This window comes from Thermobia domestica, chromosome 3 (assembly GCF_964235325.1).
Source record: "Thermobia domestica chromosome 3, izTheDome1.hap1.1, whole genome shotgun sequence".
Classification (NCBI taxonomy): domain Eukaryota; kingdom Metazoa; phylum Arthropoda; class Insecta; order Zygentoma; family Lepismatidae; genus Thermobia; species Thermobia domestica.
This window is the reverse complement of record NC_137456.1, coordinates 146,059,774-146,074,888: the sequence shown is the minus strand read 5'-3', so window position 1 is coordinate 146,074,888 and position 15,115 is coordinate 146,059,774. Positions and strand designations below refer to the sequence as shown.

Below are 15,115 nucleotides of genomic sequence, written 5' to 3'. Positions count from 1 at the left end.
GTTATTGTGTTGAGTAGAGAAAGTTACTAACTGTGTACAAAAAGTCTGAAGATGCAAGAAAATTTTATTTTATACAAACTGGAAAGGTTATCATTGTCACAAATCCAAAATATGGTAAGCAATAGAGTCCTTTTTTTAACAAATAAACATTCAGAGACACTCTGCGTAGAAATGACATATGGCCAGCCAAATACTCACATGATAATCAAAGTTCTGTCTCAATTTATGTCAATTCATTTGCTTGAGATTATTTTATTTCAGATCTTATTATACACCGTATATACACTTTTTGTTCGAAACTGTTTCCCGGTTATGTGTACACGACTCCAAAAGTGCATTGCCACATGGAATTCTCTTTCTCCTGCCAAAGTAGGCAACCCCAAAAAGCTCGGACATTTCGTAGGTTAAGAATACGAAAGGCGTTGGACCAAACCTCAATTTTGTTACAGATATATCAGTGTGAAAAACTGCAAATAAGATAATAAAATAAATTGTTTAGAATGACGAATTTATTATTGTGAGGGAAATGGATGAAATAAAAAGTTAAAAAATTATCTTACTTAAGCAGTTCAAAAGAGATGAATGGTAAGAAATAGATATCAGAGGAAAGCAACTTCTTTCCTTTTTCAAAAAAAAAAAAAAAAACTCGTGAAAAAGAAAATAGGTTACATAATGTGAAGGTTTAATATAAACGTCTAACAGCACAAGAACAAACATCTACAGGAAACGGAAAGAGAGACAAACACAGACTAAGGGACACCATTAGCGTCGTAGATTTGCGGGCCTTCCATGCAAGACAAAAAGATGGGACCCTACTTGTAAATCCAATTATAATAATAATAATAATAATAATAATAATAATACAATAATAATATTTAAAACTCGTTTCCTTTCCAAATCTCTGATTCTACCTAAGAGCATGTCTGCATATAGCGGTTATGTGTGCAGTTTTTGTCAATGAGCGGTCTCAAAGGCTAAATGGGATGGATATCTCCGAGAGAGAGGAACAAAAAAAAACTTTCTTATGATATATTCTAGGTCAAAGCTCGCAGCATTTGATTTTGACTGGTGCATTTTTCTTTCTTTTTTTTCGGGAAGAGAAAAGTTTTGGAGCGTAAGAAATTACAGTATATAATGCAAATTTGCAAGTGGATTTATTTACATTGCTATTTGTGATAATAAAGAAATTGTCATTGGAAGACACTACTGTAAAAACTAAGTTTTGTTTCGACAATCATCGCAAGTCTTATGGGCTCCCTATGCCTCGCTTTGCCCCAAAATTGATATCGAAAATTTAAGATATGGATATATCGGTGTTCATATATTTGCGATATCGAATATTCATATATGTCAATATCAATATCGACAATATCGATATATCGCATACTCCTTGACCCGAGAAATGATGCTTCAAATATACTGAAATCAATAACCAAAATCTAAATATGTTCTTGCATTCCATACCCAATGTTGAGGGGGAAGGTTGTGAACACGAACAAACATTTTAAGCCAAAAAAATGGTAAAATAAAAATAGTTATACTTCCCCCTTAATAGAAAACTATTACTGTAATTTATCTTTTACCTCTGCTTCTGATTGTCATGAGAAATCAGCAACAGTACACATACTTCACATAGTATAGCAATATACTCTATAACTTTTCACAACTAAGCAAATCAGAAGATGAAATTCTTGTGATAATAAAGTGGAATTTTTACAAAATAATCATAATTTATTCAAAGTTTCTGTCAGTAATTTTGACACAGACTTAGAAGTAGAAGATTAATAGAACTAGAAATGAGAGATTTAATTTCCTTTTTCCTCTCACACTAAGAGACGTCTGCATTTTGCAGAGATCGTCATTTTTTAATATATAAGTCCCCTATCCCGGGTTAGTTCTGGCTAAACTTTATAAAGTTCCGATCCAGAAATCCAATAGTAATATAGAAAAACTTTTTCTTTGAAAAACAGAACTATCCGAACTATTCGAATAAATACGTAAAGAATGCTTGAAAAATTCATTAAGTAACTTTCAAAATGAATAACAAACTTGCTTATCAAATTAAGTACTCGATTTCCAGTGAAACTGAAAAGTTGCCAGACACAGTAGGATCATGCCGAAAGTTCCCAGACACATCTTGTCTTTCAGTGTGGTTCGGTTGCAATTTCGGTAGTGTTCATTAAACTTACTGATCTGAAATACATTATAATAAACCTAGTAGGTAGTGGAGATCATACCTTCCATTCCAGACTACTAATGCTAACTGAAAAAACAGAAAAAAGAAAAAATATAGAAAATAGACAGAAGGAAAAATTGAATGAGTCCTATTTTACTGCTAAATTTCTATCAGAAAGAGCCTACATTAAAAGTGCGAATTGTATCATAATGAAAAGTTACAAATGGTTACAAGGGAAATTGGATGTTGGTTCTTTAGAGACGTAGCAAATCTTGCATATTTCGCATTTCATACGTGGATAAAACAAATTGAAGAACTGTAGGATGGAAAAACGAATCTTGTGTCAAATTAATATAAATAAAATCTCTCTTGAATTAACCCAAAAGTGGGCCATTTTCTAGTCACTTCTCAATATTTGTCTGTTCCGAACATCCACTCTCGATTCACCCTATTGCAGATATAACGTTGTAATTCGCAATGATAGAATGAACACGCTAGATCTGAAACGGGTCATCGCAGTGACACGGTGATTCGATTGGAACTCTGTAACCCACAGGAAAAAAAGAGACTTTACTTATTACCTTGACATAGAGTGTGTATTTGTGTGTAAGAGAGAGAGGGAAGAAAAAGACGCAAGACATGATAAGGAAACGTCAAGAAAGATGGATAGAGAGCGAGAAAGAGAGACGTATATAAATATGACAATTACTTATCATTACTCTGTAAGATGAAGACTGCACACATTGTTTATTCGGATTCTCGCCTTGTAAATTCTCCAACCAACGTTGGTAGCAAATTTTTATAAAAAAATATATGCCTGATGGGGATTCGAACGCAGACTTTCCGTTTGTAAGTCTAGGACGGTACCAACACACCAACGGTTACTCTACCCGAAACATATTTAACAAAAAGTATAGTGTTTCTTTCTAAGAACAATAACATGAAAACTGGATACTACAGACCAATTAAGTGTTACGAATTTTCCCAGTAGCCCCCATAGTTATTATTCGCCCTTTTCAAACCAATATTGTAAATCGTCTCGATCATGATACAGGTGTTTGCTTCCACATTCTTACGGATTGCTCTTTTAGTATCAGAAGTCAGTCTTCGATTCTTCACGATCACATTCTAAAAAGAAACCCCTTTGTCTAGACCAGGACTCAAAGCCACGTTCTGAATCTATATTACTCGTGAGGCCAGGACGTTACCGTTACCCTACCCTGTCACAAGAAGCCGTAACTCAAATCTTACTAAGTTCAGTTCTGGTTTTTGAAACGAATCGGCTTCTTTCTGTAAGGTTATTTACACCAAGGTGCACGCCGAAATTCATTTATTCGACGACCTGGAGACAAATTAGTGCCCACTAATAAATATATTTATAATAAAATACAATCCAGGAAAAATTACAGAAATAATAAATACTGTGCATTAATTACGCCATGCAAGTTCAAAATTACACTGATAATAATAATAATAATAATAATAATGATAAATGTTCAGCTTTATTGTATAATTAATAATAACAATATGCGGAGTCAATCTAACGAACATTCTTTGAAGATTAGGCAGTTGTTCCATTTACTCTTCCGTTTCCAGAAAATCTACGCACACGGTGTTTATCCACCATAAATCCGTATGACATTACCAGTACAGCACATGTCATTGTCGAATAACTCAAGCTTATGCGCAGCGTTACTAAAATATTTTCTTACGTTTTGTGCACGTATACATAGGTTCAAGTCCGCTGGGGACTATAGAACACAGTGGTTCCTAACGTACTTTAGCCAGAGGTGTAAGTCCCTTCGTTAGGAGGGCGGCTATTCGTTTTACTCTTTCATACTAATTATTATTGATAATGTTTATTATCGGTAATTGCTTTTGTTTTTAGATATTATTATTATTTTCTTTATTTTAAAAATATATTGAAATAAATGCTACCATAATTACTGTTGTTTTGAATAAACGCAATTTTCAATTGATAAAGAACAAATAATTAACGTTCCGACGTAGCTGCAAAAAAGTAAAAAAAAACAAAGGTGGAAGTATTTGGGTTCGAACGCATACTCATGGACATCAAAAATATTAGAGCCAGTTGCCGGAAACCGCTTGGGCATGATGATTACGCTTAGTAACACTCACTGTATTAAAGTTCTACAGTGCCCCTATTGTGAGCATGCGTTCGAACCCCGAAACTTCCACATTTTTCTTTTTTAATTTTTACAGGTACATCGTAACGTTAAATGTTTGTTCTTCATCAATTGTAACTGGCGTTTACATTCAAAATAGCATTAATTATGATTGTATTTATTTGGATATAATTTTGAAATAAAGAAAAGAATAAAAGCAATACGCAAGGACAAAAATTACCGGTACTAACCATTATCAATAATAATTACTACGAAAGACTAAAACGAACAACTGAGCTTCTAACGATGAAACTTACAATTTTGGTTAAAGTATGTTAAGGTCCACTGTGTTCTATAGCTCCCAATGGTCTTGAACCCATGCCCACGTGCATGGGCGTCGGAACCTGGGGGCAAGGGGGCAGCCGCCCCCTGAAATTTTCATAGAGAACAAGAGACTCGTTTTGCCCCTCCACTTTCACACTGTCAAAACATCACATAAAAGTGGTTAGATGAGCTAAATTTTGTTTTTGTATGGTAATGTGAAAAAAATCTCTATTCCAGATTCATCTTTCTCTTTGAGACATGAGAAAAGGGCCTTTTTTCACCCCATATTAGACAGAAAGATTTAGGAAAAAGAATTGAAAATTATCTTTCTTTCCATTGGTGTACATTTTCAAAACACTAAATTCTTTAAGAACTGTTGTTTAAGTACTCGTAAGTCTGCAATATGAAACAAGTCGTTGAGCGAGATTTTAAAGTTTAAAAAAGATAATAGTATAAATGCGTAAGAGAACATTTAAATATATTTTCTATAAATTTAAATTATTCTTACGAACAATATGCAGAGTGCAGTATGTTTTATAATGAGGAAAATGTATTCCTTGTGAGCACTAACGAATGACAGTATTTAGGACGTTCTTGCTTGAAGAGGGGACAGGGTAGGGACACGTTCACAAACGTCAGCAAGGTCCCTTCCGACAGAGATGTATGCGGGGGTGAGCCCTGGGGGTCCTGACCTCCGCCGAAATCCCGACTAATCTGTATATTGAACTAAAAGAAAGAAGAGGGTGGGAATCAGAAATTGCCATTGCATACGTATATACAGTACAGATGGTTTTAAAAGAATATCGTAACATTTATTAATTATTCAGTATAGTATACTTATTCGTAGTTGAGTTAGTGCACCAATTGCGTTGGTGTAATAATACTTTTTGCTTTGGTGTTCCTCTTTCATGAATTTTGTTTTCTCCATGTTTGTGTGCCTTTTTTTAATGCAAATACAGTATAATGTTTTGAAGCACAGAGTGTCCTATATCTAACAATCAATTTATTTTCTTCATATTACCACGGGGGTAAAATTGGATCTAAGAAGGTATGGGGCGGTAGGTAGCGGCATGACGTCACGATGTCACCTGCCTATGTTTGCCCATTTTAACTTTTTAGGAACTGGGTGAATACCGTACATATTTTGCAGGTAAGTAGATTGCGTCTCCTCGCGCTCCCCCTCACTTTTACCCCTGAAAAGATACACAAATCAACAACATTTATTTTAAAAACAAATGCGACAGCTCTTCTAAATTTTAAAACAGGATATGAACATTTTCTTTATATTTAATTTCTTGGATTTAAAATCAAAATATAGGTATTTCTCTAAATAGCTTTCTGTTTGCTGTTAACCCAATGATTTGTGATTATAGAATATTGTAAGCATTATTATTATTAGTTTATCAGCCCCATAAAGTCATTAACGAGCAACCGTGCTGCAGTGATATCGTTACGGCTCCGCATTCGGGAGGTCCGGGGTTCGATCCACGAGGCCAGCCATCGTGACAGGTTATTTCACGGTTTCCATCAGGCAAATGCTGGGATGGTACGTCCTTTAGGGTCCGTGACTTCCTCTTCTAATTACTTCTTCCTTTCCTTTCTCTGTTCCTTTTTCCGGGTTGGGTGCTTTCCCAGGGGCGTCATCCCTTAGACACATGAAAAGCTGATATAGCCAAACTTGCTTAAGGATTCATAAAAATTAAAATCCTATCCCATCCACAAAGTCGATGGTCTAATTACTAGTTGGTGAACCTTTGCAACAACAATTGCAATAATTTCACAATTATTATTTATAGAGTTGAAATTTTGGTTCAGGTGATATTTGTGTTTGAATTATTTTATCATTGTTTTACCAGCACAACAGAAACCAAAACGAACACTGCTTAAATTCTCGGAAGGAGCACTCAGTTTACACATTAACAATCGCTTGAATCTCCTAACTATCCTAATAAACTAACGTTTACTTAGGCTACGTAGGAGAGAGTGCTGAAATCTGTAAATAAGTCTGACATTGAAATAAAGGACTTTACTTTGCGTTCTAAATCGTTTGTTGTTTATGTAGGGATGCTATGAAATGCATACGTTATACATGTGTTCCTTACTTTATTTCTTGCTTCATGTCTAACCGAAAAAGAACCCTTTTTGACACATGGTTAACATCAACAAAGAAAGTATCGAAAAATACAAGTCTTCCGGATGTTTATGAAAAACAATTCACCAACAATCAGAGCCAGCAATACAGAAAGTTCACAACAAAATACATTTTAGAATTCTCTGCAATGTGCCTGACTTAAGTACCGGATTCCACGAGCACCTCCAAGCAGCAAATTGAGCAAAGCGTCAGACAGAAAGGAACAAATTTCCCCAACACTCCCACACAGTACTTGCCTAAGGAACCCGATGAAAGACCTTGTGTAACCGATCAAGGAAAAAAGTTCAAAATTCCTGTTTTAGAAAATAAAACTCAACCGACTAAGGATTTCAATTTTTCACGAACTGCATGCCTATATTGTCGCGAGGAATGGTTTCATACATTCCCTGGATACATTATGATACAGTCAGAAATTATGTTTTGTGTTTTGATTGTATAAGGCATATCATTTGACAGGTAAAAGGCTGATACAAGGAGCTGAATTGTTTTTTCTCGTCATAGGGTTCGAGAACGGGAAAAAGGCCACAGAAAAATTCAGAGCACATTAGAAAAGCGGACTCCAGTGTCCGAATAATGTCCGAACACAGTTAAAAATATGTATATAAAATTCTAACCAGTTGAGAATGTTCCAAGAAAACTGGAAGAACGAACTTAAAAATAATGGAGAGATGGAACGGGAAGGATAACTATCATTGTTCCTAGATGTAAAAGTAAATCTTTTCATCCGCACCTTCTTCTCTTTCTCGCAAAAGTTAGCAGAATATCATGTCTCTATGACGTACAGTTTTCGAGATATAGCTGCTTAAATATCTAGAAATCCGAACTTTTTTGGCCAATATCTGGGGAACGATGCCCAGTTGACCACTAGACAGTTAATCAATGGCCAACTGATATTATTTGGTACTAAAATGGTCACCATCCTCTTACTCATTCATCAACACCAATATGATATCTGTGTGACTTACGATTCCCTAGATTAGGTTCCTTAAATCTCCCGAAATCGGAAATATCTCCCGAAATCGGCCGATATCACGGAAAAGAGTAAGTCATAGAGAGATGATATTGATGTTAGTCAAATCCTAATAGAACGTTAAACATTTTCGTACCAATATTAATTGATGCCGACTATCCAACTGGCCACTGACCAAACTAGTGGCCAGTTGGCCACTGGCCACCGGTTACTATTTGGCTCAAAAATATTTACCATCCTCTTAGGCATTCATCAACATCAATATCTTCTCTCTACAATTTATGGTTCCCGATCTATGGCTCCTTAAATATCTAGAAATTGGACATTTTTGGCCAATACATTGGAAACGGTAAAGCATAAAGAGATGATATTGGTTTTAATCAATACCTAAGAGTATGGTAAATATTTCGGTACCGACAATAATTGGTGGAAACTGGCCAACTGGTCATTCGCCAAACCATTGTCCAGTTAGACAGTGGCTACCGGTTATTCTTTGGTAGCAAACTATTTACTTTCCTCTTAGGTATTGATCAACATCTATATCATTTCTCTGCAACTTATTTTTCTCGAGCTATGGATTATTAAATATCTAGAAATTGCCCATTTTTTGGCCAATATCACGGGAACGGTAACTCATAGAGAGATGATATTGGTGTTAATCAATACCTAAGAGAATGGTAAACATTTTGGTATCGATATTAACTGGTGCCCACTGGGCAAGCCGGCGGCAGGTTGGACATTGGCCACCAGTTACTATTTGGTACCAAACTACTTACCATCCTCTTAGATATTGATTACTCATATTATCTCTCTATGAATTACGGTTCCCGAGATATGCCTCCTTAAGTCTCTGAAAGTCGGTCACTTTTTGACAAATATTTCGGGAATGGTAAAAGTGACGCAAGAAATTTAATCACTTTCTCTGATAGTTTTTGATGCTCTATCGAATGCAGGGATCAAAATTTAAAAAAAATCACAAATAACAGATAGACGGACAGACAAACAGACGGACATAGAGAATTCAGTAACGAACTTTTTAAGTCAACTATGCTATTGGTGTTCCTTAGTCTGATATCAATTTCTTACCATTCATCTCTTTTGAACTGCTTAAGTAAGATAATTTTTTTAACTTTTTGTTTCATCCATTTCCCTCACAATAATAAATTCGTCATTCTAAACAATTTATTTTATTATCTTATTTGCAGTTTTCCACACTGATATATTTCTAACAAAATTGAGATTTGGTCCAGCGCCTTTCGTATTCTTAACCAACCCAACTTCCGAGCTTTGTGGGTTGTCTACTATTGCAGGAAAAGGAGAGTTGCAGGCGGTAATGCACTTTTGAAGTCCTGTATACAACATTAAGAATTGAGAATATTTAGATAAACCCTAATTAAGGTAGAAGAGGAATGTCCAGATTAAAACAAGACATATTGGCCTTTCGTCTTAGTGTCTTACCAATTTTTTGTTCTGTGTTATCTCTTGAGTAAAATTATGTTGGTAAAAAAATCGCTATAACCTAAGGAAAGACAGGTTACATAATATTAGCGTTAATACACGACAACATTTATACAGACACATCTGCATTCTGAGAGTACGAAAAAGGGAAAAAACTCCTTCCACATACATTTTCCGAAATTTACTCATTTGCCCGCATTTTCTAAATTTAAGTATACTGCCTTCCTAATGTGGTCTATTATATTGGTAACAGCGTTCAATGAAGAATGTAAGTTTTGGTTTTCTTGACAAGACAATAGGTTTCGTAGTGTGTCGTTTCGGCTTATCTTTTCATTCCTTCCCTAGGCCTATCTGTGCTTCCGGTTCTTTTCGCTGAGCTTTGTTATGCCAATGTTTTCTGAACATATTGTCGTTTACATATTTCACTGTTTATTATTTTTGTGCTTATTATATGCTTTCAGTCAGGTACGGAAAGACAGTAGAGTTCAAATACTTAATAACTATGTAACGAATTAGCCAAGTAAAAAATGTGCCGCATTTTGGACTTCAGAAAACGATAAACCAGCCCAATACTTGTTCCGGTACCTTGTGTACAATTGTCTGAAGCTTTCAGTGAAGCTTTCTTCCTTTACCTTGTAGCGATAAAGCTTACTTATTACTTTATTTTATAATATTTACTTCCTTTACATTGTAGCGACAAAGTTTACTTATTACTCTTATTACTTTATTATATTTTATTTAATTCCTTTTTACTGATTTGGCTTTCCTCAGCAAATGTTATTGGTTGAGTTCAAGCATTACTTTGGAGACACTTTGGAGGACAACCACAGTGTGCGTGAGTTTACTCAGAATTCTCCCGTTTCTTACAACTTTCTTCATTCCACTGTTTCATTCATTCCTCATCATCACCGTCTTCTTTAGCCTACACGACATAACTGTGGTACATAAAATTGAAAGACTTTATTTCATTTTATTTCAGAAGATATACTCAACTTTTTTCTTTTGTCCTACCACATGTGTTTGGTGCCCTTCCATTTAGTGGGACCCTAATTCCTAGAAAACATACCTCCAAAACCATGGGCCTATATCCGTTGTTTACAGTTTCAATCTTAAAAGTGTCAATATGTCTGTTTAGATAGTCCAAAAAAGTCATATTTATCAAACATAAATGATTTTCTTTGTTGTTGTAAATTAAGTTATTGCTATGTTTGTTATCAACCCCAATAATCTTAGAATTACCAAACCTGTTTTTGATACGACCAGTGGCGTATTTAGGGGAGATTCCGGGCTTAGGTCCCCACCCGAAATATTATTTACTATTTTAAAGTAAATGACGTATCTTACAGAATTTCCATATTTTCAGCAAAAAATGTAGCAAATCACCCCCGAAACAAAATTGTAAATACGCCATTGGCTACGACTAATAGACCAAGAAGAGGGTAGGGAAAGCAAATTTACCCACACTTTCATTCGAGTGACTCTTACACTGAAACCATTGAATTTAAGTTAACATTTGAAACAAAACTCAAAACAGAATCCTTTGAAATTGTCCTACTTTATATTTATTGTAAGTGGCTACATACGTGACATTGTTTATATTATTCCAGCACGGATACGTATTGTTAACATCTGAACTTCGGTTTTATTTTGAAGATGTAAGTATGTATATACACTTCCGCTTTTAGAATAAAATATATTATACTCTTGTAGGCCTCGGTGTTTAAATAAGATACCAAAATAACACTTAAGAAATATAGGCATTGAAATAAAAACAAAGATGAGATATTGCTAATACCAACAAGCTGTCAAATCTACCGTTGCAAATGAATTACTTTTTTAAAATTAAAATAAAACAGATTATAAATAATATAAAACTAATAAAAGTGAGCATTACATAGACGAATCAGGAGCTCTTAAGACACTTTGTCCTACAAAACAAAAAAAAAAAAGTTGAAAAACTTAAACGTGCTGGCAAAATTGATCTCCCCAATGGTATTTCTAAGGTTAGATCACACAAAATGTAGTTACATTTCATAATTCTAAAAGAAGTTAATTTGGAATACTGAAAATAATAGAAGCAATGTTAATTTGTATTTATTTCAGAACAAAAATAGAGATACCACTCGAGTTTCTTGGACGAAAACCGTATGGGCTATTTTTGGAGAGACTGAGGTGAAACTAGACCAAGGAGGGAAAGTGTTAGTGAACGGTGCCGAAGTACAGTTACCGTACAACATGAATAATATATACATTGAAAGGAGTGGAGGCACGGTTATCGTGAAGTCCTTAGACTTAGGTGTTACGGTAAGTAGAAGCAACAGGTATTCTGCGTTGTGATTACTAAAGACCGGATGTTAGAAATCAGATATGGCCAATTAATTGAAAACTTCGTGTTAATTCTCAGCTTAGTATCCCTTTTTCGTACAACTATCTTGAAAGTGGATATTTACCTAAAATATAATCTGATTGCAAACATTGCACACAAAGCCTATCTGGCAAGTAATGTCACAAAGTATTAAAAATATTTACATAATAATAAGAAAAATATTACTTCTAAATTAACATTCTTTAAAATATTGTCCTCCTGCATTGATACATGTTTTCCAGCAGAATTTCCCATCTACGAAGCTATCCTAGAAGGCTTGTTCAGGTAATACAGTCACCCACATAAGTAGCTGGAGCCCTGACTGTTATAATTCCATTACTTGAGTTCCAGGTACTTACATGGGTGACTGTACATTTAAAACCATATCACAAGCTGTTTTTACATAGTAAATTGTCCTGTAACGGTGTTCTGTCAGAGAGGATTTTAAACGAAGAAACAGAAAGAAGTCCGCGGGAGCCAAGTCGGGACTGCAGAATGGTTGGAGCAGCGTCGCCACATTAGATTTGCCCAGTTAGCTGGTTACGACGAAGGCACAGTCGGCTAGCGTGTTGTCATGATGAAGTTTCCAATTGCCTACCACATCTGGTCTGATGCACCGGATCCTTACTATCAGTCTCTTGAGGAATTTTACGTAAACATTAGAGTTAACAGTTGTTCTGGGACGTACAAACTCACGGCGGACGGTTACTCTGATATCAGAAAACACAATGAGCATGGTCTTCATCTCTGATTTGCTCATTATGTCTTTCTTGGGACATGGAGACGCCGATATTTGTCTCTCTGCACTTTGCCTCTTTGTTTCGGGGTTGTACTGGAATATCCGCTTTCCATCACCCGTTTTAACATTGTCCAAAAAGTGAGGACCATATTCTCATATTTCCAAAATGTCTTGGCAAAATTCCACTCAGCAAGGTTTTCGGTCGTCGGTCACAATCTCGTGTACTATAATTTTTGGAATATTTAACATGTCAGCCTATAGACGAACACTCATTTGACAGTCTGTTAGAAAACTTCATTCACATGAGACATATTTTCATAGTTTGAGGAGATTGGCGGGCTTCCAGCGCAAGCTTCATCGTCGAACTCTTGCCTGCCTTCCAAAAATTCCTTCTGCCATCTGTAGACTTACTTTTGTTATAAACACTAATCCTTGAAGGCCTTTTGAATCACTGGAAAAGTTTTCAGTACAGACTTGATTTTACGCAAAACTTGATCGTATATCTTTGTTTCAATGAGCGCTCTATCGCAACTTGCACAAAAGACGAAAAAGAGGTTTACGAAATCGCCGTCCTTCACTTCCGAGCAGTGGCTTAGGGAAGGGAGCAGAGGGGCCGCCCCCCAAAGATGTCCGACAATGTATTTTGGTACTTTGATGTTTGTATTTTTTTATATACCGTATTTTTATGTATATATATTTTTTGTTTGTAGTTTTTCTGTATGTACCTATAACAGCACTTGCTCCCCCCCAAACACACATCCTGGCTACGCTACTGCTTCCGAGAGCTTGGAAACAACTGCCAAAGGCAGTGTTGCCACAGTGCTAGCTTTAGAGTAGGCTGAAAAAAGTACCAAATCGAAACAAAAAGGGCTGAATTCATTATTTTAAACCAGTGTAGTACATGGCTCTATAAGACGAAACCAAAGTTCTATAACACCCCATCCCCTTCCAAGAGTGCAAATCAAGGAAGTGCACTTTTAAAAAACATCAAAATAGAAGGATCCTGAACAACCGTGGAAATAGATGAAACTTTTCTTGCACGTAGGAAGTGTAACAGAGGCCGCAAATTAAAAGGGAAAACCGTTATCTTCGGTATGTAGTGTAAGGAAACCAAACGCCTCTACTTCAAAGTGTCCAGTAAACCAAAACGGTATTATGGCCATATATGATAAAAATATATGTAAAACAATGGACAAATCAATTATCTCCGAGTTTGTGTGTAAACAGTACGTTATAATAAAATATTAAAATATATGTTATTGCATCATATAAATTATTGATTTCACCACACGCTGCTGTTCTTCGGAATATTCTATACTTGATTCAACGTGTGTGAGCGTGTGCTTATTTATTTTATTTTCTCATTTAATTTTTTTAAAAAATATTTCAAGCTAAAATTTCCACCACAATGCATCTTTCTCACCTTCTTCATGCGCGTCGCGGATGCGCCCATCTAGTATTATTTGTTACCCGGTGTAGTTCGAATTACGAATTTTCCACACAAAGTTCGTAGATAATATATTATCTCGATGGTTCGTAGCGTTACGCGGTGCAACGTCATAGAATGAATGTTTTGCAGCATTTTTTTAAGAGTCCAATACACAGTATGAGTAACGTGAGATGCACGGAAAGTTTTACTGACACTTTTCAAAATGCGACAAGTATTTGTTAAATGGTGCTGAATTGGGTAGAACCGTACCAACTTTTTCACAAAAGGGGCTGAAAATTTTAGCGTGGTACCAAGGAGCCGATGAATGACAAAAAGGGCTGAATTTGGTACAATCGTACCAAGTGTGGCAACACAGGACAAAGCACTCGCTCTGTAGTTGACTTACACCAAAATCGATCTCAGCGGACAGAGTGAGCTCAATGTACAATCGCTTTACAATAATACCGTATGTAGGTCACTATCTTTCGGACAGACCTTGTGTATACTGGGACACATAAGAAAATGAATAAAACTCCTAATTAAAGTGGAATCTCAGTTACTCTCCATATTTCTTTATTGTTATCAGTGTAACAAAGTTACAACGCAACGCATATATCAAGTAATTTTGTTATTTCTAGCGTCGACAAAAGTTCGAAGTCTCACAAGTTTTATATTATTGGTTCCTAATAGTCAATTTACTAAGTAAAGGAAGCATATGTTCACATGTATTGTTTTAAATAAACTTTTCCTTCTTAATGGATGTATTCCTTCGAGTTTCTTCTTCGGAAAATTAAACAAAACTTCCAACTCTTTCTACCATTAAAATAGAAGGTTACCATAAATGATTCATAGGGTTACAAACAACTGTGTATTTAGACAAAAACAATTACACACAAAAATGTTGATACTTAAAATGATACATAAACTTGCCAAGTTTTTGGTAGGGGAAAGGACGGTAGAATGATCCCCTTAAGACAAATTGACTTCTGGATCTCACGTCAAATCATCAAGACTGTGGCCGTTGTGTCAGTGCGATTAGTCATTAGTTCTCTTAGGGTCATAATATATATCTTTGAACATTTACAATCAACTTATTGGATATTAATTCTGAATCTATGGCAATATGATCATTTTTCCTTAGTGGTTAGATAAAATGATCTAGTCTTCGAAAATACGTAATAGGGAAAATCTGGTAAATCTTCAACAATGTAGGCCCTATATATTTGTAAAGTGAAGTAGAATTATGTAATTTGATAACTGAATAAATTAAAATATAATTGTTACATCAAAAGTCTAACTTGACAGCCATAATTTGAATCAAAATATTGAAGATGTTCTTGACAGCTGCATAGTTTAAATTAAAATAACATACTAAG

At 35.3% G+C, this 15,115-nt stretch overlaps 2 protein-coding genes across 2 annotated transcripts in view; both read left to right on the top strand.

Annotated features, from left to right (window-relative positions):
- The window catches only part of LOC145680794 (kielin/chordin-like protein), a 222,949-nt gene that overhangs the window by 185,880 nt on the left and 21,954 nt on the right, over positions 1-15,115 (top strand). The gene's annotated exons all lie outside the window — the stretch shown is intronic.
- LOC145681322 (mucin-2-like) overlaps positions 1-15,115 on the top strand; it is an 83,119-nt gene that overhangs the window by 62,382 nt on the left and 5,622 nt on the right. The window contains exon 7 of the mRNA XM_081752981.1: positions 11,310-11,510. Coding sequence (XP_081609107.1) covers positions 11,310-11,510 — 201 coding nt within the window. The remainder of the gene's footprint in view (positions 1-11,309; positions 11,511-15,115) is intronic.